Source organism: Rattus rattus, chromosome 17 (genome assembly GCF_011064425.1).
Source record: "Rattus rattus isolate New Zealand chromosome 17, Rrattus_CSIRO_v1, whole genome shotgun sequence".
NCBI classification, from domain to species: domain Eukaryota; kingdom Metazoa; phylum Chordata; class Mammalia; order Rodentia; family Muridae; genus Rattus; species Rattus rattus.
Genome location: NC_046170.1, coordinates 2,676,621 through 2,704,379, shown reverse-complemented (window position 1 = coordinate 2,704,379; position 27,759 = coordinate 2,676,621). Strand labels below are relative to the sequence as shown.

At 47.3% G+C, this 27,759-nt stretch overlaps 1 protein-coding gene across 1 annotated transcript; it reads left to right on the top strand.

Moving 5' to 3' along the window:
* Positions 1-1,582: 1,582 nt before the first annotated feature.
* Got2 (glutamic-oxaloacetic transaminase 2) lies at positions 1,583-27,759 on the top strand. The gene is made up of 10 exons (XM_032887686.1): positions 1,583-1,784; positions 12,503-12,659; positions 14,158-14,286; positions 15,427-15,486; positions 20,048-20,209; positions 20,389-20,493; positions 21,199-21,349; positions 22,533-22,698; positions 25,312-25,462; positions 26,675-27,759. Exons 1-10 carry the CDS (start codon positions 1,696-1,698, stop codon positions 26,795-26,797), a joined length of 1,293 nt encoding a protein of 430 aa, XP_032743577.1. The 5' UTR covers positions 1,583-1,695; the 3' UTR covers positions 26,798-27,759.

Here is a 27,759-nt window from a genome sequence, read left to right as displayed (position 1 = left end):
CGAAACCATCTCACAACTTCCAACTTTCTTCCTCAATTTACTTTAATAAGAATTCTATGAAATCATTAATTCATCTAAACAGCTTTAACTCATGAAAGTTCATCTTTCTGTTGATCTGCAGGAAATCTGCTCAATAGAGCGGAGCAATGCCCAGGCTATGTAACGGTGAAAGGAAAGGAAAATCAGCTGCAAGAAGCAATCCTGGTGGCCGGCTTACAGGTTCTAAGGTTCAGCCCATTATCATCAGACAGGAAAAGACTGTTCTCCAGGCAGTAAGGAGGAGGGTCTCAAAGGTTACCACAGTGACACTCTTCCTCCAACAACGCCACGTCTCCTAAAAGTGCCTCTTCCTGGGCCAAGCATATGCAAAACACCACACACACTACAATAGTGAAGAAATCCAAAGTCACTGCCTATAGGAATACAGCCCAAGGTCAGTGAGACACCATCTGACTGAGACGGTAAGTTAGGGGAGGCCAGAATGTTACTTCATGTAACAGCCTGGCAGAAATGTAGACATCCTAAAGAGACACTGCGTCTCTCAATTTGACTATTGAAACATTGGTACCCAAAGAAATGGGAATTTCTCCAGGAGAGATTCTACACAAATCTAGCAACTGATCAGATCGCCTTACCCGAGTCAATGGTGGTCAGGACCTAGACAGTGGTGGTCAATAGCAGGCAGGACCACTTTGACTGGGAATGTTTACATTGGAACCTCTCATCAGAACCGGGAAGGTAAACCGGATGTTTCTGTCCAACTTCCCAGTGTGGCCACATTGTAAATCTTTTTCCGCGTTCCACTATTGATTTTACTTTGAAGATTAGTGGCTGGGCCTGGTTTGGAGCACATGCAGTGGCCCCCAGATTCGATAAGATTGTCATACAACTAGCGTGACCGAGCATAAATTAGATTGATAGGTGGTTTGACCCTTTACAGATTTCTGAGAAGTGTGCCTGAGAAATAGCCCATATTGAGAGTGGACTTGGTCAACTTGTGGGCTTGTCCCAAATTCATTTACCTACCCTTTAAAATGTTATTCATTTCTCCCCAACATAACTATGAAGATTTGACGTGCAAAAGTTTGTCGTTGGCCATGGGTTACTTTGTATTTACTCACCAGGCCCTGGTTTTTTAGGCATAATCTGCTAATCTCAGTTAATCCCCAAAACTGCCCCACAAAATGTCCCTGCTGTCCTCTAACCGCGACACGGAAGCAATCTGGACCTTGAGAGACATGCATTTAGGGAAACTCAAGCTGGTGGGTTGAAAGGAATGCCACATTGTGTCTTAAAGGCTGTGGAGCATTGGGAAAAAAATACTTCCTCGGGCTCAGGCTGTCTTCCCACCTTTCAGACTGGCACCCTAGCAGCTGCCTCTGGCACCCTGGATGGTTAACTGGATGCAGAGCGCTGAGCACCGCGGACTGCGCATCCGCGCTCACAAGCTTCACAGGTTTCGTAGGCGTTGATTAGAAGTGTCCTTGCGAGTTTCCACGACCTCCGTGGAGGCGTCGTCGTTCTACCCCCGACCGCAAGGGGCCGCTGCGACATGTCTCGTTCCGGCGTGGGGCCGCTCTAGCCACGCCCAGGGAAGTCACTGTCCTCACCTTTTAGGAGCCCGCGCCTCGGTTCCAGCGGACGCTTCCCCTGATCTCCGTTCTACCACCATCCACTGCCGTCTTACCACCCACCATGGCCCTCCTGCACTCCGGTCGCGTCCTCTCCGGGATGGCTGCTGCCTTTCACCCAGGCCTTGCAGCCGCAGCCTCTGCCAGAGCCAGGTGAGCGGAGGGATACGGAGATGCAGCGGGACCGCGGGCCTGCCCCTGCCCAGCCGAACTGTGGACCCTGGGAAACCTGCACCCTACCCCGCGATCGGACGCGCGCGCGCACCCTCACCCTCCCGTGTCCCCAAGGGTTGCCTGTCCCGGGTCTGAGAGTCCAGTGTCTGCGCCTCACGGTGACCCCAGGACCCCTCATCCCTTTCCTGCATCGCTGGACAGAGAGCCAGCGCAGTCCCCGGGGATGGGAACTGTGACTCTCGACTGCACCGGGACCCCTAATAATAGCGGGTGATGGGGGTCCAAGATGCGGACTCAGCACAGTGGGGTGCGGGGCGAGGGGTGAGCACGTGGGCGGTGGCGCTGGGCCATCCTCTCGCCGATTGGCTACGGTGCCGGAGCTGCCTGTCGCTGATTGGCTGTAGTGCTGGGGGGCGCGAGTGCCCTTGACCAGCTGCCCTGCGGGGCGGCGGGTCCACCTGTCCCGGTCCAGAGGGCTAAATCTGGCGGTGCTGTGTAGAAGCCGACCGCGGCAACGTACGTGGCCGAGGGGAATGTGACCACATGGAGGGAGGTTCTCGCGGCTCCCAGATCCGGCTTGCATCCGTGACCTTGGCGTGGTGCATCCTTCCCTCAGTGTCACCACACTAGTGCCTGATGATACCCCTCCCCTGGCGGATCAGTCTGGCCTTTGGATGGGAAAGGGTTGAAGTGTAATGCGCTTTCTTTGTTTTAAACCCTTGGGAGATTCGGCTGACTGGAAGCCATCGATCTTTCTTTGCAACTCAGTCAGCTCTTTCGTCCCTTAAATATTTCGTAACCCAGTGTCTCCGAGCCAGGCACTGGACCAGTTGCTGGTGATGCAGCTGTGAGCAAGACAGGAGGACTGGCTTTTTTTTTTTTTTTTAAATTTTAAAAAAGACAAATGAGTCATCTTAAACAGAGGTGTACTGAGAAGAAAGTTCCAGGCCTACACGGGAACTAGTAACTCCTAATTCTTCTTCCGTGAGCCCCAGGAGAGCAGATTTGAGACAGTCTCCTGGAGTACTGCAGACACCTCCCCAGAGCACACGCTAACGGGAGCGAAGCCTACTTAACTTGTTATGGTTGCCTTCTTTTCTTTGAATGTGTTCAAGCAGTCTTCAGGCTAGTAGAACAGTCTGTCCTTCCCAGAGTCCGCTTTTGGCTCCGTGCCAATGGGTGCCCTTTTAAGCCTGCCCACCTGAAGTGGAGAATGGGGGTTGGGGGGAGTTATGTATGCTGCAGTTTGGAGAACGAAAAAAAGGGCTACTTCTATGGGCAGAAGAAAAATCCGTTTTCCCGTTATTTTAACCCTGAACTATCCCTTGTTTTTAACGTATATACCTGAGAGACGCGACCTTTACTTAAACTACTTGGCGAGAGGGTGTGACTGCTTAGTGATTTCAGTCTGAGAGCCTGACTCCCGTCCCTTTTCTGTCATTTCCCTGTTAGATTTGAAGGGAGAGCAGAGACCTTGGCAACTTTGTCCTGAGTTGTATCTAAACACTTGCTTCAGTGCCGGGGTTACTATGTAGTCCAGACTAGCCTGAAACTTATACTATGTACACCAGGCCTGCCTGGGACCTGCTGTAGTCATCTTACGTGGACCTTCCTGGTGTTACTACAACCAGCTTCCTTCTCCCTTCCCCCACCCGAGATAGACCCAGGACCTCGGTGCATACCAGGAAAGCACTGTCAGAGATATATGTCTGGCCCGTGAAGTGCCTTTCACTTTGTATATTTTTATTTCAAGCCCGCGTTTTTTGTTTTTGTTTTTTTTTTTTTTTTGGTTGGTTGGTTGTTTTTGTTTTTTTTTTTTTGAACAAATGCAGCCTTTTAATGGTTTTTTTTTTTCATTTTTTAGATCAAAATCTACAAATCGTGCTGCAAAATATGTATCAAAAACAAAATGTTGGGGGGGATTAGACAGGGGAATTGCCTTTGAGTTCAGGGCTGTTCTCCTGAGCCAACCTGTGCTAGAGTGTGAAGCTGTAAATAAGTAAGAAACGTTCCAGAAGCTGCTTCAGCCTCTGGGAAACACAAAGCGTTGGAAAGGCTTATCTCGATACTTTGTACCTGGCAGCTTTTGGCTGAGTGGTCACCGTTTGTTGCTCAATGTTCGTGGCCCTGCACCTCTGTCCAAAGGGCAGTGGTAGGAATAATTTTGTAGGCCACGGGTTATCAGTTTACCCCCTGGGAGCACTCTGGTTTTCATCTAAAGCCGTTTCTTCACAGGTAGCAGAGCTCTCCCATGTCTGTAATCTTTAAGGTTTAAGGCGAGGGATAACAGGGTACAGAGAACATGAAATTTGACCAGTCATGGCTGATCCAAGGACTACTGCCCCTATGCTTAACCTGCTCGAAATTCGGTGTTCTGAAATTGTTCAGGGCATTCGTTTTACTAGGAATGCAAGAATATTCGTGGCTGAGGCTTCGAGAGAGTTTATCTGCTACGTATTTTATGTGAGTGTTGTTCATACTATTGAACAAGGATGATACCTCCTGTCCTTTCAGGAGGCAGTTCTGCCATTGTTTAAGGGCCTTTTTTTAAAAATGAAAGTTGTCTTCTGGAAGTTTGAATGTCCTTGACAGCCAAAGTATTCATTTCACTCCACGCTTCGTGACAGTGATGTCGATAGGCAGGTGGCTGCATGGCTTCTGTCTGAACTGGGGGTGAGAAACCACCAAAGCCTATTTGAGTTGTTTCAAAGTCGGTGTTTCTCCCTCACAGCCTACAGTAACCCCTAAAAGGAGGAAAGGGAAGACTTTTTTTTTTTTTTGGTTTTGATTAGTTTGGTTTTGGTTTCGGTTTTGCTTTTGAGGCCAGGGTTTCTCTGTGTAACAGAGCACTGGTTGTCCCTGGAACTCACTTTGTAGACCAGTCCGGCCTCAGAGATCCGCCTGTCTCTGCCTCCTGTGTAACTAGGATTGAAAGTGGGCTCCACCACTACCTAGCTAGGGAATCATTTTTTATTCCTTGCCTAGGGCTAAGAATGGGAAAAGATGAGGTCTCTTTTACTGAGAATGTAAAGTAATAACAGTAATTTTAAAGCCAGAAAGATAGGCGTTTGCCCATACGTTCCTGTGGCCATATGCTGTCTGATGGCACTACTTACTGGTCTCGCAGGGCTCTACACCAGTGGCTGAACGGTGACAAGTGAAACTGTAGTAATTAATGACTTAGAAACTAATGCAAGTTAACATCAGAAACTCTGTGCCTGGCCTCTCTGAGCATGTTTTCATTCTTAATACCGACCCTCTGAGGTAGACAACAGTTACGGCACATTTAACAGATGAGGATTCCTGAGATTGGGAGTCACTTCCCCTGCTTCTACTCACGCGGTTCATACGTGGGTAAGCTACTTAAATCCCTGCACTTTGCCCAGGGCAGGCTGGTAGAAGACAGATGCCATTGAAAGAAGTAAAATCCTGAGAAATCCCAAGTCAGAAATAAAACCTGCTCTTAAAGAACAGAATCAACAGCCCACCAAGCATGGGTTCTGTTGGGAGCCCCAAGAGGTGGGGCGGAGCCTGCCACCAGCATTACTCGTGAGAGTGAGGCTGGCTGGGGAGCACTACCTGGCTGCCCTTTCCACGGGGCATGGCTGGCTAGGAAAACCTAGTGAGTAATTCACGGTGCCCCGCTGAAGCATTTGGCAGAGACTACATGGGTGAAAGAACTTGAACATTTCACCTACGTCGCCCGGAGCCTGATTTCTATACCTTCCGGGTTCTACTGCAGCAGCACGCAGCTTCCACACCCTCCACCTTTACTCTTTTTTTTTTTTTTTTTTAATTCGTTTATTGTATACACACCAGAAGAAGGCATCAGATTCCATTACAGATGGTTGAGCCACCATGTGCTTCTGGGTTCTCAGGACTCTGGAAGAGCAGTCAGTGCTCTTAACCACTGAGCCATCTTCCAGCCCCTCCACCTTTACTTTTTTTTTTTTTTTTGTTTTTAAAGATTTATTTATTTCTTAACCCTGTGTCTCAGACACACCAGAAGAGGGCACGATTCCATTACGGGTTTTTTGCCTGGGATTTGAACTCAGGACCCTCTCATCCTGAGCCATTCAGCTCTGTGGCATTTTTTTCTGCCTACCCCTCTCATCCTTAGCATTCAGCTCACAGGGCCCCTTTTCCCTGAAGACCCCCTAACTTTTTCTCCTTCGAGCACTTCGATTGTCTTTTTGGGGAGGGTTCGCCAAAAACATACTCAGTTCCCTATCCCAAAGTCATCACTGTGACTCACAGCCGGGCTGCACTGCTAATTGTCTCCCTACTGGTCACCCCACAGCTAGTCTCACAGGAAGTGGTTAATATTCTACTCTATAAAGCACATCAGCATGGCAAGTTTATAATCATCGCCTCAGGACACCTTAAAGCAGCTGTTCTTGAACTTTTTGTTGATTCTTGATGGGTTTCACATCACGCACCCCAATCCCACTCATCACCCTGTCTCTTCTTATCTATCCTCTGCCCCTGCAACCTCCCCCACCACAAAAAAAAAAAAGTATGGAAGCTCTAGTGTATCAATCAGTGTGACTCCCACAGTGCACCCTTTTGCTCACGCATCTTGCAAATGTTCATTGCAATGAGTCATTAGTCTGTTTCGAGACCTCTGGCTTCTGTTACACTGTCAGTACCGGATCCTTACTGGAACTCCTCTTGTATATCCCGAGGTTGCCCTATGTCTTAGAGAACCTGCAGGAACAGGCCTTTCACACACTCCAGCAGTGAGCAGGCCAATCAAAGCCCTGGATCTGGGCCTGGGTGGTAGCTTGAGTCGGTCAGCCCACCGGCTGGGCACCACAAGGGTGAACTTACCAGCACTGACCCTCTGCTAGCTCAACCACTACCACTGCCTGCAAGGAGAAGATGCCTAACAGTAGCAAAATTACAGTTATGAAGTAGCAGTGAAATAATCTTATGGTTGGGGGTTACCATGACATGAAGAATCATATTAAAGGATCGCCAGCCTGTAGATCCCCCCCACGCCCCCTCTCACACCCACACAGGACAACTTTGTTTATGTAATATGTAATATGAAACTGTAAAAAGCTTCTTGCTTACTTCTCCTAAGAAAAGCTGTAAAATGATCTTTTTCCTCAGAGGCGTAGTCGAGCATGAAGTGAAAGCCCGCGGTTTGATGATACGTTCGTGTACCCATTCTGCCAAGAGGGTGCATTAATTACAAGGGAAGCTAATCTTTTCCAGGAAATTCCAAACGCTGTTTTAAACGGAAGCCTGAGAATTCTTCTTGCCTATATTTCATATCCAGTTTCAGGAAGGCCACATAATAAGGAGCCGGCAGGTGAAATTTGATCATGTGACAAATAAGTTCATGACTACCTGGGAAACATGGGTTACCTGTTCGTCCAAAAAGACAGTAAAACATTAACATTAAATGTGCAATGTAGTTGTGGAGAATCTTAGCTTTGGGGACTAGGGAAATGGTTCAGCAGTTAAGAGCACTTGTTGCTCTCATAAAGAACTCTGGTTTGGTTCCCAGCCCCAACATGGAGTTCACACCCACCTATAACTCTGGTTCCATAGGATCTGCTACTTCTGACCTCTGCTAGCACCAGGCACGCACACGGTGCACATACATGCAGGCAAACACCTATACATGCAGGCGAAAATAATTCCTAGCCAGAAAATCTGGGTGAGGGGTTTCCATTTAATCAGGGCCAAAACGGAATTAGCATTAAGTTTAGGGAAATCTAGGAGAGCAACACAATACTTATCTGAGCTGACTGGGAAAGGTAAAAATGGTGTTTTGTACAGTAGCGAATAAAGCGATCACTACACCAGGGAAACTAGGCCACCCAGATTGAACACTTTCAGACACGTTATAAATCAGAGTTATAAGCCATACTTGCTTTCCATCCCAGACCTAAGCGAGTGTTAGGAAGGCCGCACCTGAGAACACACCGGTCGACACTGACGAATGCACTCACCGTAGGAGACCTGGACACTTGCCATGAGGGAGGCAGGAACTCCAGTACATAAGTAGATGCTAAGTTCCACAAAGCTGTCTGCCAGGGCATATGAGGGTCCCGTACATAGCTCTGTGCTTGTTCTGAGGAGGCAATGAGGGCTCCCCGCTCTAGTTGCCCAGGCTCCCATTACCACTCTCAAAAGGAAGGCAGGAGAGAGGGAGATTGGAACAGGATGCGCCGTCTGAATCTGTCCTCACACTCCCTTTCATACATCTGATACTGTCATAGGCCGAGGTTTCAGGCAGACAGCACCACACCTGGAAGGTCAAAACCATTTCCATAGCATTACAAGGTGTTATTTATGGTAACTCAAGCGGTTTTCTACAATTCCCGTTTTCAGATGAGTAATAGCTAACAGATTTCTCAGGTTTACTTCCCAACACAGTAAATATTAATAGCTAAACCCCACACAAGTAGAAGCTTTGTAAGGAGCTGCGACCAGGCACTCAACTAGCCTACACCACCCACTGTGAGCTCTGGAACTGTGTTAATAGCCAGACACAGTAATCCCAGCGCTCAGGGGATCTGTGGGCAAGTGGCTTAACAGTTCCAGGCCAACCTTGGGCTACATAGAGCACGTAGCCCTTGTGCCCAGTGGGCTTCTCCAGCCAGAGGCTGAAGCCACATCTACACCTATAACCCCCAGTGCTCTAACAAATGCGCCTTAGTAACTCCTGGTGCTGGTGGGAGTGAGAAATATGACCCATTCAATTCTTCTAAGTCTAAACATAAAATAAAATCCAGGGCTGGAGACATGGCTCGGCGGATAAGAGCACTGTCTGCTCTTCCAGAGGTCCTGAGTTCAATTCCCAGCAACCACATGGTGGCTCACAACCATCTGTGATGGAATCCGGTGCCCTCTTCTGGTGCATCTGAATTGACTGTGTATTCACGTACATAAATAAGTCTTTTAAAAAGAATAAAATCCAGACTGGGGTTATGGCTCAACAGTAGAACCCTTCACTAGCAAATAATTAAAAAATGAAATATATTAACGAGAATAGGAACAAATAGTTGTTCTTGAATTAAAGCTTTTCCAAATAATTCATCCCATTTAATATAAATTTGACTTGTGCTAATTTTCAATATTGTTTTTCTTTAAATTTGAGAATTGCATACACGGATACCCTGAAATTGCATCACCTCTGACCTTCCCTCCCCCCACTCCCAGTTCTTCCCATGACTTCACCACAGTTTTCCTTAAATGAACTTAGAAGCATTTTAGGAACTGGAGTTCCTGTAACTAAGTAAAAGTAATTTAGTTTTTACTCAGAACAGCTGTGCCTTTCACCTGGGTTAAGTCTCCCCTAATACATGTTTTTCCTGCACCTACACTGGTGCCGGGAAAGAATTGATTGCTGTAAGTACTGAGAACTATAGCAGAAGCCTGTTGTTTGAGGATTTTGTAATCCAGCCCGTCAGTTCTGTACAGAGGTAGAAAACATGTCAGTTAGGCACTTAGTCTTTCCACATTATTGACACACAGTGAGGGTGGGTTTTGTTATTTCAGCCGCAGAAATCCTAGTGTAAGCTCCAGTAGACAGAAGCACCTGAACTAGATTTAAAACCAAGGAGCTGGGCGTGTGGCTCAACTGGTAGAGTCACGCTTGTCTGCACGCATAAAGCCCTGGGTTTGAACCCCAGCCACAACACAAGCTAGACTAGTGTTGTCGCACTTGTTCATTTGTTTTCTCTAGCTCTGTGTGTGTGTGTGTGTGTGTGTGTGTGTGTGTGTAGGGGGCAGGGAGAGAAGACTTGTCAGCCCTTAGCAGACTTCTGCCATTCTATAGAACTCTACGACATTCAGCATGAAAACATAAACTGTCATTGGTTGCTGCTGCTATCTTATTGGCCACGTGTGAACTAATAACAAAAACAAAAAAAGAATATCAAGGAAAGCTAAGCATGGCTGTTGAACATTCTATTGCACCTTGGGATTCACCAAGAGCCGAGGCCAGATGAGGGACACTACTCTGGCAGTACAGTCACCGGCCCAGGTGACTTCAGTGGGTCAAGTCCTGGCTGGGCAGGCAGGCAGCACTGAGTCCAGATCACTAGCACCCCTAGACAGTGTCTAACTTTGGGGTGTTGCAGGATATTTGATCATACCACGAACCCCAAGATTGCGTTGTTTACTGTAAAATCCTGCTTCTAGCTGTGTTGTGGCTCGGCCTTAGCACACGCACCTTTAATTCCAAACAATGAAGATAAAATTAGGTCGTAGAAGAAAGCAGCCATGTTTGAAAGTGATGTCTAGTTGAGTGTGGCAAGGCGACGAATCAGAGGAAGATGTGACACAGCAGAGCAGAGAGAAAAGGGAGAGTTTTTCTGAGACAGGTTGAAGACAGAACAAACTAGACAGGGGGAGACGGACTGAGCCAGAGAAGGAGAAGGAGCCAGAAGATCAGAGCAGAGCGCCAGAGTTAGTCTGAGGCGAAGCAGAGCAAAAAGTCTGAAGCCAAGAGAGGGCAGTTTGAGTCATTCGGCTTGGAGAGGAGTTCGCGCCAGAACAGCTGAGTTGACCAGCCTGCCAGAGTTCAGAAAGAGCTACAAAAGGTGAATTTATTCAGCAGTAAGTCTTGGGGGCTAGCTTCCACGACTAGGCCTAGGTTTATATGGAGGGAGTAAGCCTCTGAGATCACATCAGGCAAAAAGTTACTTTGATGAGGTGAGTGCTTCTGCCTGTGGAACCTGGAGTTCAGTGGCCAGGCCGTCTAGCCAATGGCAAGCTCTAGCTCTAGCAAGAAACCCTGACTCCAAAATAAGGTGAAATTGGACTGAAGAGATAGTCCGGGGTTAAAAGGGCTTTCTGCACAGTCATTGGTAGTTCTGATCCCGACCGGCCGTCTTGCACACAGCTGTAAGCATAGTTCTCAGGAGGGTGGAGGCCTGTCAGAGCTTGCCAACTTCGAGCTTAATGAAGAAAACATAGGCATTTCTGGGTCACGGATATCCAAAGCGCAGTTCAGAAGGATGCTGATTTAGGGAAGTGATAGGAACTGGTGCTCCTCTGGGGTTCTTGATACAGGCAGTTGGCTGGTTTGTAATACCAGGCATCACTATGACAATTTTGGAATTTAGGTTTCTTTTTTTTTTTTAAAGTATATAAAAACGTTTTCATTTTAATCCCAGGTGTGGCACATGGGGCTGCTTCAGGACTGTCCACAGCAGCTATGATTTGCCTCGTGCTCTGGCAGAGGCATGGTTTTGTCAGCCGCAGATACTTTCTGCCGTTGTGTGATGTTTGGAATTCTGGAGACTTCTCAGAGGGTATATAAAGGCTAGGGCTCCAAGAGGTAGGTCGTTGGTTGCTATTGGTTAAGGTTTGCTAAGTAGTCATGCAAAAAGAAGAAACAAGAAACTAGATATCCCGACCACGAAGAACAAACTTGCCCCTAAGGAACGAGACACCCCCAAATCAGCAAGAAGTAGTCCAACAAGATAACTCGCCCCTTTCCAACCCTTGACTTTATTCAGGGATTTTTTTTTTTTTTCTTATCTAGTGTTAGGGGGTATCTTATCTAGTATCAGGAAAAGGGGTAGAGAAAAGTGGAAGACAAAAAGCCCTACACAAAGTAACAGTCACCAACCACAAGGCATGAATTTCCTCTCAGAGAAACAACTGCACAGCTGGGGATCTTCGCAAGATACACAGTATCAGTCTTGCATGCTTCGAGCCATCTTGCCCTCGCTGGTCATTGTTGTGGTTTGTCCGTTTTAAGGCTGAGTAGGACTACTGGTGGCTCCTCCCCCTTGGCTGCTTGCAGAACATTTTCCAGAGGATACAATGAAAGCTTCACAGGAGGCGGCTTCCAGATCAGTTTCGCCAAGTCTTTCGGCTGGCATGTGTTATTTCAGCTGGGGCGCCTTACCTTCAGTTCCGGGGAGAACGGCAGTGGTCACATGAGTTTGGGAGTCTCTGAGGCTTCCCTGATCAACCCAAAGGAACGTTTCCCATGCCTGGCATTCTGTTAGGTGGTCTAATGCACTTGGTGAACATGGTTATCTAAGTGGCATAGCACCATACAGTGTGTAAATGAAATGAAAAATGTTTCTCTGTGGCTTTTCAAACATTTTAGAGTTATTTACAACACACACACCCCTTATTAGCCCCCCTCTCCCTTTCTGCTTCCCAGTTAAATCCCCACCCTCATTTTTCCCATTTCCCACTTTATAGCACCTGTGTCCTGTCCTCCTCCCTCTCATACCTTTGTCTCCTTGGTTCCTTTTATCTTCCTGATTTCTGTGATGACTCCAGGTTATATACTTATATCTAAAGATTCTGAGGTAGGGAGAGAACATGCAGCATCTGTCTCCGGGTCCAAGTTACCCCATTCATAACTTACCGGTTCTGTTCACTTACCTGAAAGTTTAATTTTCACTTTTCTTTACAGCAGGATAAAAAGTCACCACGTATATGAACCGCATCCATTATTCATTAATAAGTTGGAAAAAATGTTTTAATCCTGTGGTCGCACCCTGTCCTACCCAAAATCACCTGGGTGCTGTCTTTCTGCATCTTGTCATATCTGTGTGGAAGATGCTAATCTCCAGTCTTCTGAAGGCTTTCGTGCTATTGGATAGCTGGTTCTGTAGCACACATGTGCCAAAATGGATCTTTGGCAGAGCAGAGACATACCTGGCTGTAGGAATCTAGCTCATGTGGCTGAGGTAAAATATTTCTCATTTCAGCTCCTGGTGGACCCATGTTGAAATGGGACCTCCAGATCCCATCCTGGGAGTGACCGAAGCCTTCAAGAGAGATACCAACAGCAAGAAGATGAACCTGGGAGTTGGTGCCTACCGGGACGATAACGGAAAGCCTTACGTGCTCCCCAGTGTCCGGAAGGTGAGCTTGGCACTTGTCTCCTGCTAGCATAGGATGTGGAACCTGAAGGGAGCCAAAAGGAGTGCTGGACTTGGAGACCCCGAGGTCCTGGCACAGGCTTTGTGAATCCCCTGGGTTTTTCTAGACCATGATCTTTCTTAGCTGTGGAAGTGGATCAGAGCTACAAGGCCTGCTAGATTGTAAGTCAGGCATGGTCCCTAATCCTGAGAAGGCACAAGAGGCTCTCTTAACTAGAGGAATGGCCAGCTATGGGTGCAGCTACACTTATTTCCATTCCTCTCATCATGATTGCTGTGGCGAAATCCACAGACCCAGAGAGGCATGCCCTGTCCACCCTTCCTCAACTACAGGATAGCGTCTTTCATTCTGTTTTTGTTACATTTTCAAAAGTTATTGGAGACTGGAGATATTAATGTGATAGAGTGTTTTCTGGCCTGCGAAAGGCCTGTGTTTGATGCCCAACATCACAAGAAGTCTAAAAATGTATTCAGTGATTGATAAGCTATTGTTATAGGCTGAACCACAACCCTTACTGTCCATTGATAAGTCGTTGTTGCAGGCTGGACCACAGTCCTTACTGAGCTATTGTTGTAGGCTGGACCACAGCCAAGCATCATTGTCCATTATCTCCACAATTCACCACAACCCTTTAAGTCGGGAAGGGTGACAATCTTCCCCATTGTCACAGTGAAAGTTCCCGGACTGGCACGTACCCTGACATTCATTCCTTTTATACATTCAATTGGATTTTGTCATCTCACATGTACCCAACACATTGCTCATGAGTTCCGTTCTTACGCACTGCAAGAGAGCCCTCTTATGTTGAGTGGTAAACAAGAAAGACTTACCTTTCATATAAGAACCTTTAGCCAGGACGATGGCACATATGCCAGTAATTGTGCTGGACATGGTGGCACCTTATCTTTAATCCCAGTTCTCAGGGGGCAAAGGAAGTTCAAGGTCAGCCTATTCCACTTAGCAGGTTCTAGGACAGCCTAGGCTACATAGAGAAACCCTGCTCAAAACAATTAAAAAAGAGCAATCTCAGCACAGGCAGAGGCACACACACTTCCTCCTACAAGGCCACACCTCCTAACCCTCCCCAAACAGTTCCACCATGCGGGACGGCTATTTAAACAAATGGGCCTGTGGGACATTCTCATCCAAACCACCCGACCGGATCATACAAGGAAACCTTACCTCAAAATAAATAGAATTTTATTTCACGGAAATTATATTAAAATATAAAACCGCAAAAAGTATTTCCGTTCTGTAATACAAAGTGTCAACTATTCCACTTATCCTTCTGAGACAGTAAGTTCATATGGCTTGCCGAGTGCCCTGTCTCAGCTGAGCAGGAAGACCATGAGGGCCCTGGAGTTCATAGCCAGCCTAAATACCAGCATTGCTTCTGACATTTACTTCCTAAGCCATTTATTATCGTCTCAGTAGGACGAAGGCAGAAGAAAAAAACTAAGACTTATGTTTTCTTGTCTAGGCAGAGGCCCAGATTGCTGGGAAAAATCTGGACAAAGAATACCTACCCATCGGGGGCCTGGCTGACTTTTGTAAGGCTTCTGCAGAACTGGCCCTGGGCGAGAACAGCGAAGTGTTGAAAAGCGGCCGGGTAAGCCAGGAGGGCTAGAGCTTGGTACCTGCTCTGTTTGCATACGTGGTGATTTATGTGTGTGTAATGGCCGAGGTGGCCATGCTTACTAATTACTCTGTAGACAGGAAGTCTAACTGTATCGGTTATCATGAACACTTGACAGAATCTGACTGAAAACCTTGGCCGAGCTTGCTGTTGGTGATGAGTTCACCTTTTTTACGTCGTATGTGCGTTAGAAATGCCTCTCTGGGCCTTGTTTTAGGCCTATAATTAGCCCCACAGTCATGTGTTCAGCTCCCAGCTTGGACGGGAGAAGCAGCCATGAGTAGACCGTGAGGGTGGGGCTGGGATGACTATCCTCTGCTGCTCTGTCACAGGACGTGGGCAGAGAGGCCATGAGCCTAAAATACAGACACGCGCACTGACTGTGGTTTACTTTCTTTTGTAAGAAAAAGGGGAAATGTGGCTTAATGGATATACTTTCAAATGTATCTCTCTGCCTAAGAGAGACATAAGACGTAAAGACTGGGGTGTATTAATAGCTCACTGGTGGAATACTAGCCTCCCACGTGTAAAAGCCCTAGGTTCAATCCTCCGCACCACAAAGAATAAAAGCAAAGGTTACTAACGTCCTAATATATGTGTTGACTAGCTGTTTAAAGAAACATGGTATTTTTAAAATAACGTTTAGTACAGTGACTATTTTAGTGTCTTTATATTTCTGTGTGTAGAAATCACTCCTTTATCGTATCAAGAAAGAATTCTTATATCCTAAAATTTTGTCTTACATACACGCACACCACATGCACACCATGTGTAGACCTCATGCTCATGTACACATGGCATACACAGTACAAATAACGGAACAGGGGCTAGAAAGATGGCTTGTTGGTTTAGAGCACTGGTTGCTCTTCTAAAGAGCCTGGGTTTGATTCCCAGCACCCACGAGACAGCTCACGACCATCTGTAACTCCAGATTCCAGGTTCCGAAGGATCTGATGCCTCCTGACTTTCCAGGGCAAAGGGCATGAGCATGATGTACGAACAGACAGGCAGACAAGATACTCACAAGTAACTACCTACACAGTAATCAACTATCTGAAAGAATGACCTTCTGAAGTGTAAGGGTATCGAGACTGACTCTGTGTCTCCCTGCAGTTTGTAACTGTGCAGACCATTTCCGGGACTGGAGCCTTGAGGGTCGGAGCCAGCTTTCTGGTGAGTGGAACTCCTTCAAGAATCTCAGTAGAGGGCTGGAGAGATGGCTTAGCGGTTAAGAGCTCTGACTGCTCTTCCAGAGGTCCTGAGTTCAAATCCCAACAACCACACGGTGGCTTGGAACCATCTGTAATAAGATCAGATGCCCTCTTCTGGTGCATCTGAAGACAGTGTACTTACATAAAACAAATAAATCTTAAAAACAAATTCAGGGGCTGGAGATGGCTCAGCGGTTAAGAGCACTGACTGCTCTTCCAGAGGTCCTGAGTTCAATCCCCAGCAACCACATGGTGGCTCACAACCATCTGTGATGGATCTGATGCCCTCTTCTGGTGTGTCTGAAGAGAGCGAAAGTGCACCTAAATATAAAAAAAAAAAAAATCTTTAAAAAAAAAAAAAAAAAAAAAAAAAACAAATTCAGTAGACGGTTAATAGGACTTCCTAGCCTGTGTGTGGCTACTCAGCCAGCACCAGGCTTCCTTGTTCCACGGAACTGGCAAGTTTCCTGTCTTCTGGTGAAGAAGGCACCATGGGGAAATTATAAGGAGTAAAGTAATAATAAAGTCAGTGTGTTGAGCATATAGTAAGATTTGGGGGTGGGGTGGAGGGTTGGTTCTTGGTTTGGGGTTTTTTGTTTTGTTGTTTCAGAACAGAGTCTTACAGTCTATCCCTGCCTGTCCTAGAACTCAATTCTGTAGAGCAGGCTGGCCTCAATCTCAGAGACCCACCCGCCTCTGCCCGCAACTGCTGGACTTAAAGGTGTGGGCCGCTATTCACAGCATGCAGAATTAGCAGGGAGCATGTGTTTTAACTTACTCAATTCACGTCTTAGTCAGGGTTTCTGTTGCTACATCAAAAACACCGTGATCAAAAACTAAGTTGGGGGCTGGAGAGATGGCTCAGTGGTTAGAGCGCTGACTACTCTTCCAGAGGTCCTGAGTTCAATTCCCAGCAACCCCATGGTGGCTCACAACCATCTGTAATGAGATCCGATGCCCTCTTCTGGTGTGTCTGAAGACAGCGACAGTGTACTCACATACATAAAACAAATAAATCTTTTATTTAAAAAAAAAAAAAAAAAAAAAACTAAGGGAGGAAAGGACTTGGCTTACACTCTCCACATCACTGTTCATCGATGAAGGATGCTGGAGACAGGAGTTGGTGCAGAGGCCATGGAGGGTCCTGCTTACAGACTTGTTTCCCCGGCTTGCTCAGCCCACTTTCTTATAGAACCCGGGATCACCAGCCCAGGGATGTCTCCACCCACAATGCGCTGGGCTTTCCCCCATCACTAAGTAAGAAAATGCCTTTCAGTGAGATCTTATGGAGGCATCTTCTCAGTTGAGATTCTCTTTCAGATAACGCTAGTTTGTCAGGTTCACATAAGATTAGCCAGCACAGCTAACCCCTTGTCAACTTGATACACCTGTCACCTTTAAGCCACAACTTTCTTTTCATATTCAACGCCAGGATCTCACGATGAAGACATAAGTTACTTAAAAAACCAACAGGCTTAACAAATTCAGACACATTAAAATTTCAGTCTCTTTAAAATATCCAATCCGGGTTGGGGATTTAGCTCAGTGGTAGAGCGCTTGCCTAGGAAGCACAAGGCCCTGGGTTGGGTCCCCAGCTCAAAAAAAAAAAAAAAAAAAAATCCCTCTATAATCCAAAATCTCTTTTAAAAACAGCTTTTCAGCTGTGGGCTCCTGTGAAAATCAAAATTAAAGACCTTCAAGAAGGAAGAGGTGGCTCAGTGGTTAAGAGCACTGACTGCTCTTCCAAAGGTCCTGAGTTCAAATCCCAGCAACCACATGGTGGCTCACAATCATCTTTAATGAGATCTGATACCCTCTTCTGGTGTGTCTGAAGACAGCTACAGTGTACTCGCATACAATAAATAAATAAAATCTTTAAAAAAAAAAAAAAAAGAGGGAAGGACCAAGGTACAGTCATAATCTGAACCAAGAAAAGCCAAACTCCAACAGTATAAAGAACTCAATAGGGCTGGAGAGATGGCTCAGCCATTAAAGGCTAGGCTCACAACCAAAAATATAAAGAACTCAATGTCCAGGTATCTGGGATTTGCTCATAGTCTGTGCTCCTCCAAGGGCTTGCGTCACTCCAGCTCTGCAGCACACAGCTGGTCTTCGAGGCTCTGGCTGGCTCCAATCACTGCTGCTGTTCTTGGTGGCCATTCCATGGCACTGGCATCCCCAAAATGCTGGGGTTCTTTCCTGCAACTGGGCTGCACTCTCACCAGTAGCCTGTCTTACTTAGGGTTTCACTCTGTGAACAGACACCATGACCAAGGCAACTCTGACGAGAACCAAGTTCAAAGTCTCTGAGATTCATCCAATCACTTAACTGTAATTCCCAAAGCAAAACAGGAAACCAGCTGGGCAAACTCCAAACTCTGCATCTCCATGGCTAACGTCAAAGCACACTTCAGATCTCCAACTCCTTTTTCATGCTTGTTGTAACAAACTTCTGTCTCCCTGTCAACAGCTTTCCTCAGTAGATAGACCACAGTTCTGGCATCTTGAACATCTTGGAGTCTCCAAGGCAGCCTCAGTGTTACAGCTTCTGGTTCCAAAGTCTGGGATCCACACATGATCTTATGGGCTCCCCCAAAGGACTGGCCTCACTTCTCCAGCTCTGCCCTCTGTAGCAGAGAACTGTACTCTCGGCTCAGGTTGATCCACTCCACTGCTGCTGCTCTTCTTGGAGATCATCCTATGGATCATCCTATGGATCATCCTATGGCATCTCCAATACGCCGGGTTCTTCTGCTGCAGCTAGGCTTCACCCATAACCCCTCACGGGCTCTCTTCACGCTGCCAAGCCTCTATTCCTTTGCATGACCCCTTCAGTCCTGGGCTGTCAACTGCAACTGAGGCTGCACCTTCACCAATGGCCTTCCACGGCCCCTCACAGTGCCCAGCCTCAGGTGCTCTCCATGACCCCTTCATGCCTTCAAAACCCGTACCGCCTGGTGACTCTCACACATCACCAAGTACAGCTGCTGCACGAGGTACAACTTTGGCTGCCTCTGGAACACAGCTCCTTTGTCCTCTCAGAAAACACTTCCCAGAAGATTTCACCCCAGTGATGTTGATCTTTTCTTAATCGCCACTAATTTCTTGGCTCCAGCTGACCGGCATCAGTTGTCCCAGTAACGCTTTTTATTTGGACTCAAAAGCCAGAGCCACTTGGCCAAAGCTGCTGAGTTCTGCTGCCTGCTGGGGCTGGAACATGGCCCCCTCGTTCTATTACATTATCACCAGCTTCCTCTTGTCCAATTCCTTCCCTGCTTAAACTAGGCCGTCCTGGATCTTGCTGTGTAGATTGACCTTGAACTCAGAGATCCGCAAGCCTCTCCTAGGGTTAAAAGTGTGTACCAGCATGCCTAAATCTAAATTTAGCTGGGTAAGATCTTGACCCTTAATTTGTTATCTCCTTGAACATAAGATTTAGCTCCATTTCACTTCCTGGTGCCCCTTTAGTACTCCAACCATAGATTTCCTATTTTTCCTTTCTTAGACTTGTTTAAAATGTTCTTCAAGAGACTTAACCAGAATACAGATCTCTGCTGGGCGTTTCTGAGGCTTCCTTTGTCAGTGCCATTAATCTGAGTCTCTTTACCTTAGCCTCAGGCAGACTCTTCAGATAAGGGGAAAAGGTAGCCACATTCTTCACCAAAATACCACGAAAGCACTCTCCAGGCCATATGTTGAAATTCTCCACTGAAACCTCTTGGGCCAGGTCCGCACAATTCAAATTACTCCCAGCAACAAAGTCTTCCATATTCCTACTAGGATAGCCCCCATTTAAAGCATCCCACTGCTCTCCAAACCCAAAGTCCCCAAATCCACATTCTTCCGAACAAAAGTATGGTCAGGCCTATCACAGCAATACCCCAGTCCCTGGTACCAACTTCTGTCTTAATGTTTTATTGCTGTGAACAGGCACCACGACCAAGGCAACTCTCATAAAAACAACATTTAATTGGGGCCGGCTTACAGCTTCAGAGGTTCAGTCCATTATCATCATGGTGAGAGCATGGCAGCATCCAGGCAGGCAGGCACAGGAGGAGCTGAAAGTTCTACATCTTCCTCTGAAGCAGCCTTCATTCTAGCAGAAGACTGGCTTCCAGGCAGCTAGGACGAGGGTCTTAAAGCCCACACCCACAGTGATAGACCCATTCCAACAAGGCCACACAGACTCCAACAGGACCACACTTCCAGTAGTGCCACTCCCTAGGCCAAGCATGTGCAAACCATCATAACCCACAAGATCCCACATTAAAACATAATAAACAACATAAATAACTTTAAGTGTGTATAAGTTGACATAAGACTAGCCAGCAGGTTCCCCTGTAAGGGACTTTCAGTTGGCGGGGCCTGCACAGGTGTTTTACCTCATAGCCAGAATAACTCTCTGAGTCTGGCTTCCAACCCAGGCCATCTTGCTACAGCCCATAGGGAAAAACATCTCGGGAAAACATTAGCATTTTGTTCTCTTTCTTCATTTCCTCACTCCTTTTTATTCCGTCTTCTAGCAAAGATTTTTTAAGTTCAGCCGAGATGTCTTTCTGCCCAAACCATCCTGGGGAAACCACACGCCCATCTTCAGGGATGCCGGCATGCAGCTGCAAGGCTATCGATACTATGACCCCAAGACTTGCGGCTTTGACTTCTCCGGAGCCTTAGAAGACATATCAGTAAGTGTGGCTTCCCAGGCCAGACGGTTGGTGTCTCCCAGCTGGTTTCATTATCTGACTTAGAGGAGGCCGGTTAGCTCCTAGATTCCTGTTCTCACTTCTCAGCTAACAGTGACCTATAGGGTGTCGGCTGTTTCCTTTGAAGCTTCACAGCAAAAATCTCCATTGTTTCTCCTTAGAAAATCCCAGAGCAGAGTGTTCTCCTTCTGCACGCCTGCGCTCACAACCCCACGGGCGTGGACCCGCGTCCAGAGCAGTGGAAGGAAATGGCGTCGGTGGTGAAGGTGAGGAGGATTAAATCAGTCACTGGTTGCTTAGCCCTGAACCTGCCTCCCAACCTCACACATGGATAACTGCCAGGAAGGGGTTCTGAAATTGACGATATGGGAATAGTTTGAAAATCGTTTTCATCCTTCAGCCTGGATGTAGTGAATTTTGATAAAAATGTCGAGAACTTGTCTTTGGCCCAGCAGCGGTTGTAGCCCAGGAGGCCTGCTGGTGGCTCCTGTTTGTTCTAGTCAGTGGCTACATGGTAGTCCTGTGAGGCCCATCTCTGTGCCCCCTCCTTTGCTCGGCCCTTCGCCCAGCATTGCCTTTGCTTTGAGAGGAGCTGGCTGTGACCAAAGACACTAATTCCCAGAGAGAATTCCTCTGCCCCCATTCCTACTGCTTCTGTCAAAACCCTCAGCTTCAAACAGAATAAGACCCAGAAGCAGCCAACAGAGAGCGCTCCATAAGGTCTTCTCGTGAGCCCCAGGATCAGAAAGACTGATGCTAGTCCTGCCCAAAAGTCATATCCCGCACCACCGCAGGCCTGAGGAGCCATGGCCGTAAAGTCCGGTGATAAATTAACTCTGGCATCAGCCACGTGTGGAGAAGCCGCTGATGTGTTTGGGTGAAGTCAGCACGCCTGGTGCTGACAGCACATACAGTAGCCTGGCATCTGCAGGTGGACTGCCTCAAACGCTGGTCTTCTTGTTCCTTCCCAGAAAAAGAATCTCTTCGCATTCTTTGACATGGCCTACCAAGGCTTTGCCAGCGGCGATGGTGATAAGGACGCCTGGGCCGTGCGGCACTTCATCGACCAGGGCATCAATGTCTGCCTCTGCCAATCCTATGCCAAGAACATGGGCCTGTACGGTAAGCCAGAGGGCCCAAAGTAAGGCGTGTTCTCAGATGAGAGCTTGGGGAGAATGCCGCAAAACAGAGAATCTGTGGGGACAGTTCACATGCTTCTGTGCGCACATTTGCAGGTCGCCGACGTGCAGTATTCCTAAGAAGGGGAGAGTACTGTAGGTTTTCTCAGACATATATATCTTCAGCGTCCTGAAATTCCTGTAGTGAAAAAAAAAAAACAAAAAAAGAAAAAGAAAAATTAGTTATTTCCGCATGCAAAGTAAGTGATACAGGAGCCAAGGAGATAAATACAGTAAAAAGCCATCCCGGGCCAGCAATAAGGCTCAGTAGGTACAGTGCTCACCACCAAGTCTGATGACTGAAGTTCACCCCACATGGTTGAAGGAGAGATTGTCCTCTGACCTTCACATACACACAGGGGTGCACCACAGCAGCCCCAGAAAAAAATAATAAATAAATAAATAGAAAAGGTAATGCCAAGCGCAGTGGCACACACCTTTAATCCCAGCACTCCGGAGTCACAGGCAGGGGAATGTCTGTGAACCAGCCTGGTTTACACAGTGAGTGCCAGGCAGCCAGGGCCACACGACGACACCCTGAAATTATCAAAGAACTAATAAAAGAAAATTTTAAGTTGAATTGTATTACCAGTTCGGAAAAGTACAAGTAATAAAAGTCACATACAAATAAATCATAAAAATAAATAAGATTTTGAAAAGGAGCAGAGCCGTGTTTGTAATAGTGTGTGCCTTTAATCCCAGCACTTGGTAGGCAGAAGCAGGAGGATCTCTGATTTCCAGGACAGCCTGGTCTACAGAGTGAGTTCCAGGACAGCCAGGGCTACACAGAGAAACCAGCTTTGTGGGGGGAAATTATTTTTAAAAGCCCCCGAGTGCTTTCTGTTGTGCCTCAACTCCAAATTCACCATTCTGACTGGTCAAACACTGTTTATTTCTAATAAGGAACTGTTCGTCAGGTATGGTAGCTCACACCTGTGATGCAGTCTCTCTGGAGGCTGAGGCAGGAGAACCACCTACCTCCATGCCAGTCTAGGCCACAGAGCGTTGATACTCTGTCTCAGAACAAACGGCTGTTATGGTTCCTCTGACAGAAACAGATACCATGTAGCGAATGCCAGCACCATTCGTTTCAGCCTGCTGGAAGACTGTATCCTCTGCCTTTTCAGGTGAGCGTGTGGGGGCCTTCACAGTGGTCTGCAAAGATGCGGAAGAAGCCAAAAGGGTGGAGTCACAGCTGAAGATCCTGATCCGCCCCTTGTACTCCAACCCTCCTCTCAATGGAGCCCGGATCGCTGCAACCATCCTGACTTCTCCAGACTTGCGGAAGCAATGGTAATGACTGCTAGCTGTTCCGTGCCGCCTATAGTTCCATATGTGGAAGAAGGAGATGGAGGAGAAGGGTGTGTGCATCTTGTTGGCACAAATAGGTTTGGTATCCCTCACCTTAAAAGAATGGCAGGTTCTTTATTCTGTCATCTCTGCATTTAGTAAATAAAGCCTGCCTTCCCTGGAATTCAAGCTCAGTTGAAGTACCTGGCACAGGGAACTCCCTCCAAACGATATTTCTGTATCGTGATGCTGGAGGTGAGACCCAGGGTCGCATGCAGGTAGACCAGCACGCATTGTGCTACATCCCCAGCCCCTGTACTTTTCCTCAATGACTAGCACTGAATCAACGTTTCTGCATACTTAACATTTTTTATTATCTGTACTCAATCTCAATACCTATTTTCTCATATTAATCTGTTTTTTAATACCTTTTTGAAGCTTTATTTATTTTGGACTAGACTAGCAGTTAGGAGTACTTTCTGCCCTTGCAGAGGACCTAGGTTCGATTCCCAGCACCCATGCAGTGGTTCAAAACCATAACTCAGCCCCAGGGAAGACCAACCTTGGCTACAAAGTGAGTTTGAGACTTCCTGGACTACATGCAAAGCTGACTCAAAAACAACACCAAGTAGTTAGAGAAGACGTTAGAGAAGACGGCCTGTCAGGACGCACTTGATGGACTTTGTGAGAAGTCAGAACTTGATTCTCTGGAGGGTGGCAGGGTTTTGCTAAGTGAGCGATGCATGTGAGATACACAGGTCACATGCTCAGTCCCTATAGGACCCAGCTCTTCAGACTGAATTAAGTTGGGTGGCTCTCGTCACCGGAAGGTAAAATCCTGATCTCACTCGGGCCAGGAGCCACCCTGCCCTGACCAGGATTAATGATGTCGCTGAGGTGATGCCAGCTGCTGGCCACTGTTGCTTGCTTGTTCATTTTCCTTCTTTTGAGATAACGTTTCACACTGTAACCCAAGCTGTTCTCAAACGCAGAAATCTACCTGCCTTTGCTTCTTAAGTGCTGGGTGTAGCTGGTCTTTGCTACTTTGTGGGTTCTTTTTCCCACCCTCTATCCTCTCAGCCTCCCTCCCCCTTTCACCTCCTATCACTGGATAGGAGAGAAAGAAGGATAGAGATAGAGAGAGAGATTCCTGAGTCTTAATTCCTTCCTTGTCTCTTCTTTGAGCGTGACTACTAACATCCCTCCTGCAACCCCTCTGAGTGACCGATAACCACCCGCCCTCCCGATTGGGGCGCTAGGATTTATATTCCCTCCGGAAAGTTCCCAGAACCCCAAATGTCACGCAATCTCAGAAACTATCTGCAGCTAGCAGAACCACGCCTCTGCTAGAGGCAAATAAGTCATAGTCAGCCGCTGTGGTCAGTCCGAAGCAGCTACACATCCCCCACATTCAGGTTAAAATGAAAACATATTCTAATATTTCCGTGTTCTTTAAAGAAACCAAAATTTCAGAATTCTCACTACACTGGGATCACAGGTGTTTATTTACCGCCATTCCCAGCTCACCAGCTCAAAACATTTGGGGCTGGAGAGATGGCTCAGTGGTTAGAGCACTGTCTGCTCTTCCAGAGGTCCTGAGCTCAATTCCCAGCAACCACATGGTGGCTCACAACCATCTGTGATGGATCTGATGCCCTCTTCTGGTGTGTGTGAAGACAGTGACATACATAAAATAAAATAATCTTTTTTTTTTTTTAATTATTTAGTCTCTACTTGGCAGCCGTCACCTCCGATATAGCTGTGCATGATGTTGTCATAGAGAGATCATAGATGAGCATACAACCCCGAGAGATAAACTTTCGGTGTCGTCAGAGTGGTCCGGTTGGTAAAAAGTCAACAAGCAAACCCCTGCAGGGCCGTGGGAATGGATTGTAGCTGGCGGTTCTGAGAACAGGGAAGACTGTTGGGAAGCAAGCAAGTTAAACTGTCCCCTCCAGTCCCCTCTCGACTCTGTGACCGTCCTGCAGCCCAGCACTGCTCCGCTGGCGCTGCCTTGTGCCACCGTGGCTTCTACACGTTTGGCTTTTGACATCTGTTGCAACCATTTTCGGGCTGTGACCACATCTCCGACCTCAGCACCTGCTGTACGGCGGAGGCCGTTGTCTCCATCATGAAGGCAGGGATGTTTATTTCACCATGTTTAAAATCGTGTCATGTTTTACTGTTTAACCAACAAATTAGTGTTCCCATTTTCAAATGATACTTCCCTCTGTACTCCAGTACATGTTAACGATGATAGTTAAACTCTCTGGGGCTGGAGAGGTGGCTCAGGTATTGAGAGCCTTGGCTGCTCTGCCAGAGGACCTGGGTTCAAACCCCAGTCTCTCCATGGTGGCTCACAACCATCTATAACTCTAGGTCTAAGAAATGCAACGCTCTCCTCTGGCCTCCAAGAACACCAAGCACCGACTTAACCCCGCCAATCAAAGCACTTAAAGCTTAAAAACATCTTTCTCTTTCTCGACCAGCACTGACTATGTTGAGACTCGAGGACTATGGCATTCAGGAGAAGAGCTCAAGTGGAAGAGTGCGGGCCTCTCACTTAGGTGTGGGGCTTGGCCAGGGCATGACATCCCCCCTCTGCCTTCCTAACAGGTTGCAGGAGGTGAAAGGCATGGCTGACCGCATCATCAGCATGAGGACCCAGTTGGTCTCCAACCTGAAGAAAGAGGGCTCGTCCCACAACTGGCAGCACATCACCGACCAGATCGGCATGTTCTGCTTCACCGGCCTAAAGCCTGAGCAGGTGAGCAGGCCCTGTTCTCCACAGCCGCCCCACCCTTTGCAAACCAGGATTTGTCCTTGGTCACCTACTAACTCAAGTGTCCTTAATTTAGAGCCCTCTTAGGTAAAGGGGGCATGAGGTAGTTCTGGGTGGTGATGGTGGTTTTGTGGTGGGGCTGTGTTGAGAGGTAAGGTTTTAACATTGCCTCATCCTGGACTTGGGACTGCCTGGTTTCTAGCTCTGCCCTACCCCACCCCCATCTTTTTTTTTTTTTTTTTTTTTTTTTTTTTTTTTGGAGCTGAGGACCCAACCCAGGGCCTTGCGCTTGCTAGGCAAGCGCTCTACCACTGAGCTAAATCCCCAACCCCCACCCCCATCTTTGAGACAAGATTTTCCTACGTAGTGCACTAAAATGGGTGTGTGTGCATACCTTGGGGTGGGAGTCGGTTTTTGTTTGTTTTTTGATTTTGTTTTATTTTTTCAGTTTGGTGGTAACAGCAGTGGCTTGAGGTGGAAAAGAACGTTTATGGGTCTTTTGTCGTTGTTGTTGATGTTTTGGGTTTATTTGTTTGTTTTTTTGTGGTGCTGGGGATCCAGCCCAGGACTTCACACATGGTGTATAATAGCTTGTTTGCTTGTGCTTATGATGTTCAAAGGAAGGGACAAAGAGCTGTTACCTAGCCAAATTCTGAGCCTGCTTAATATTGAGGGTATTTTTTCTCCCTACCTGTTTATGCTTAAAAATCATAGTCCTACTTTAAAGCTTTTTTTTTTTTTTTGAGCTGGGGACCGAACCCAGGGCCTTGCGCTTGCTAGGCAAGTGCTCTACCACTGAGCTAAATCCCCAACCCCAACTTTAAAGCTTTTATGTGTTTGTCTGGTTGTTTGTTTTTGGTTTGGTTTGGTTTTTGAGACAGGGTCTCACAGTGTAACTCTGGCTGTCCTAGAATTCACAATGTGGACCAAGATGGCCTCCAACTCAGAGATCCACCTGCCTTTGCCTCCCAAGTACTGGGGTTAAAGGCATGTGCCACTATGCCTGGCTCCTACTTTTTTAACATATTTTTCTGTCCGTGTGGTCAGAGGGTCCGTTTCAGGAGTCAGTTTTCTCCGTCTACCATATAAGTTCTGGGAATAAACCCAGGTCATCACCCTTAGCCTGCTGAGCCATCTCACAGCCCCATCATCCTGCTTTAAAATAGCTTTGGTTGCCTAGCTATTTTCCTTCTGCAGGTGGAGCGGCTGACCAAGGAGTTCTCAGTCTACATGACAAAGGATGGCCGAATCTCTGTGGCCGGGGTCACCTCTGGCAATGTGGGCTACCTCGCCCACGCCATTCACCAGGTCACCAAGTAATCACCAGGTGCAAGGAAACAGAGACCACTTTCCCTTCAGCCTTTGCTCTCATGAGAGTCACGTGCAGGGTGAGGGAGGGTGGATGGTGGTGAGTAGATCCTGTTTTCAACCACGGTGCATAACTCCTGGCGATTGAACGAGTTCCTCGGAAAAGAGGTAGGGCAGAGTCTCCCACGGCTGGTATCTGGAACTTCGTTGGCTCTAAACCAAACTCTCCCTCATCCTTTTGTCTCCAGCTTTTCTGAAAGTTTACACATGCAAAAAAATCACAGCACCAAAAACCTGTCAGCACGGCATCGGCACAGGTCAGAAACTTTACCTGAAGCCTCAGGTGGTGTCAGGGGTTCCCCTGTGGACCCCGGTAGAGCCTCTCATATTAGAGGCTGTAAGAGAAGAATAACTAGTTCTGTCATTAACAGTTATCGAGTGTGTCCTCGTGGTGTGGAGCAACTGTGTCAGCAGACCACATTATGGAAATTATGCTTTACAAAACCAACAGGGACAGTAGAAGATGTAATGTCTTGTCCGCCTGCCTCTTGTCATGGCTGTTCTGTAGCCTGGAGTTTCATCCCATTCTACTGCTCGGTTGACCATCAACCTCATCCTTAGGAGTGATCTAAGAATAAAGAACGTAGTTTTTCTGTTCATGCCATAGCCTTCTGTCTCAGCAAAGAGCCGGGGAGAGTGGGACCCTGCCCTTGATTTCAGAGTCCTCTTCAGTGATTGATTGGCTCCTACAGGGGCAGGGCCTCTGCCCAGCTGGACGTCCTCATTCATCCTGGCTGCACAGCCTGTCTTCACATGAGTCAGACATGCAGGGTAGGATCGGAAGGAGCTATTCTGGGGTTTGTGTGCTACCAGCCCAGCTCAGACTCAGCCCTTGGGAAAGATAACCACCATCTGCTCTAACCGTGTAGACGTACCTGGTTTTCTCTGTTACAATAAAATTACTATAGACCCAG

Bases quoted from the DNA above. Each gene is read 5' to 3' on its own strand.
- Got2 (XM_032887686.1), top strand. From the start codon at position 1,696: ATGGCCCTCCTGCACTCCGGTCGCGTCCTCTCCGGGATGGCTGCTGCC. The intron at 20,210-20,388 runs GTAAGTGTGGCT...GTTTCTCCTTAG, and splicing joins GAGCCTTAGAAGACATATCA to AAAATCCCAGAGCAGAGTGT. The intron at 20,494-21,198 runs GTGAGGAGGATT...GTTCCTTCCCAG, and splicing joins AAATGGCGTCGGTGGTGAAG to AAAAAGAATCTCTTCGCATT.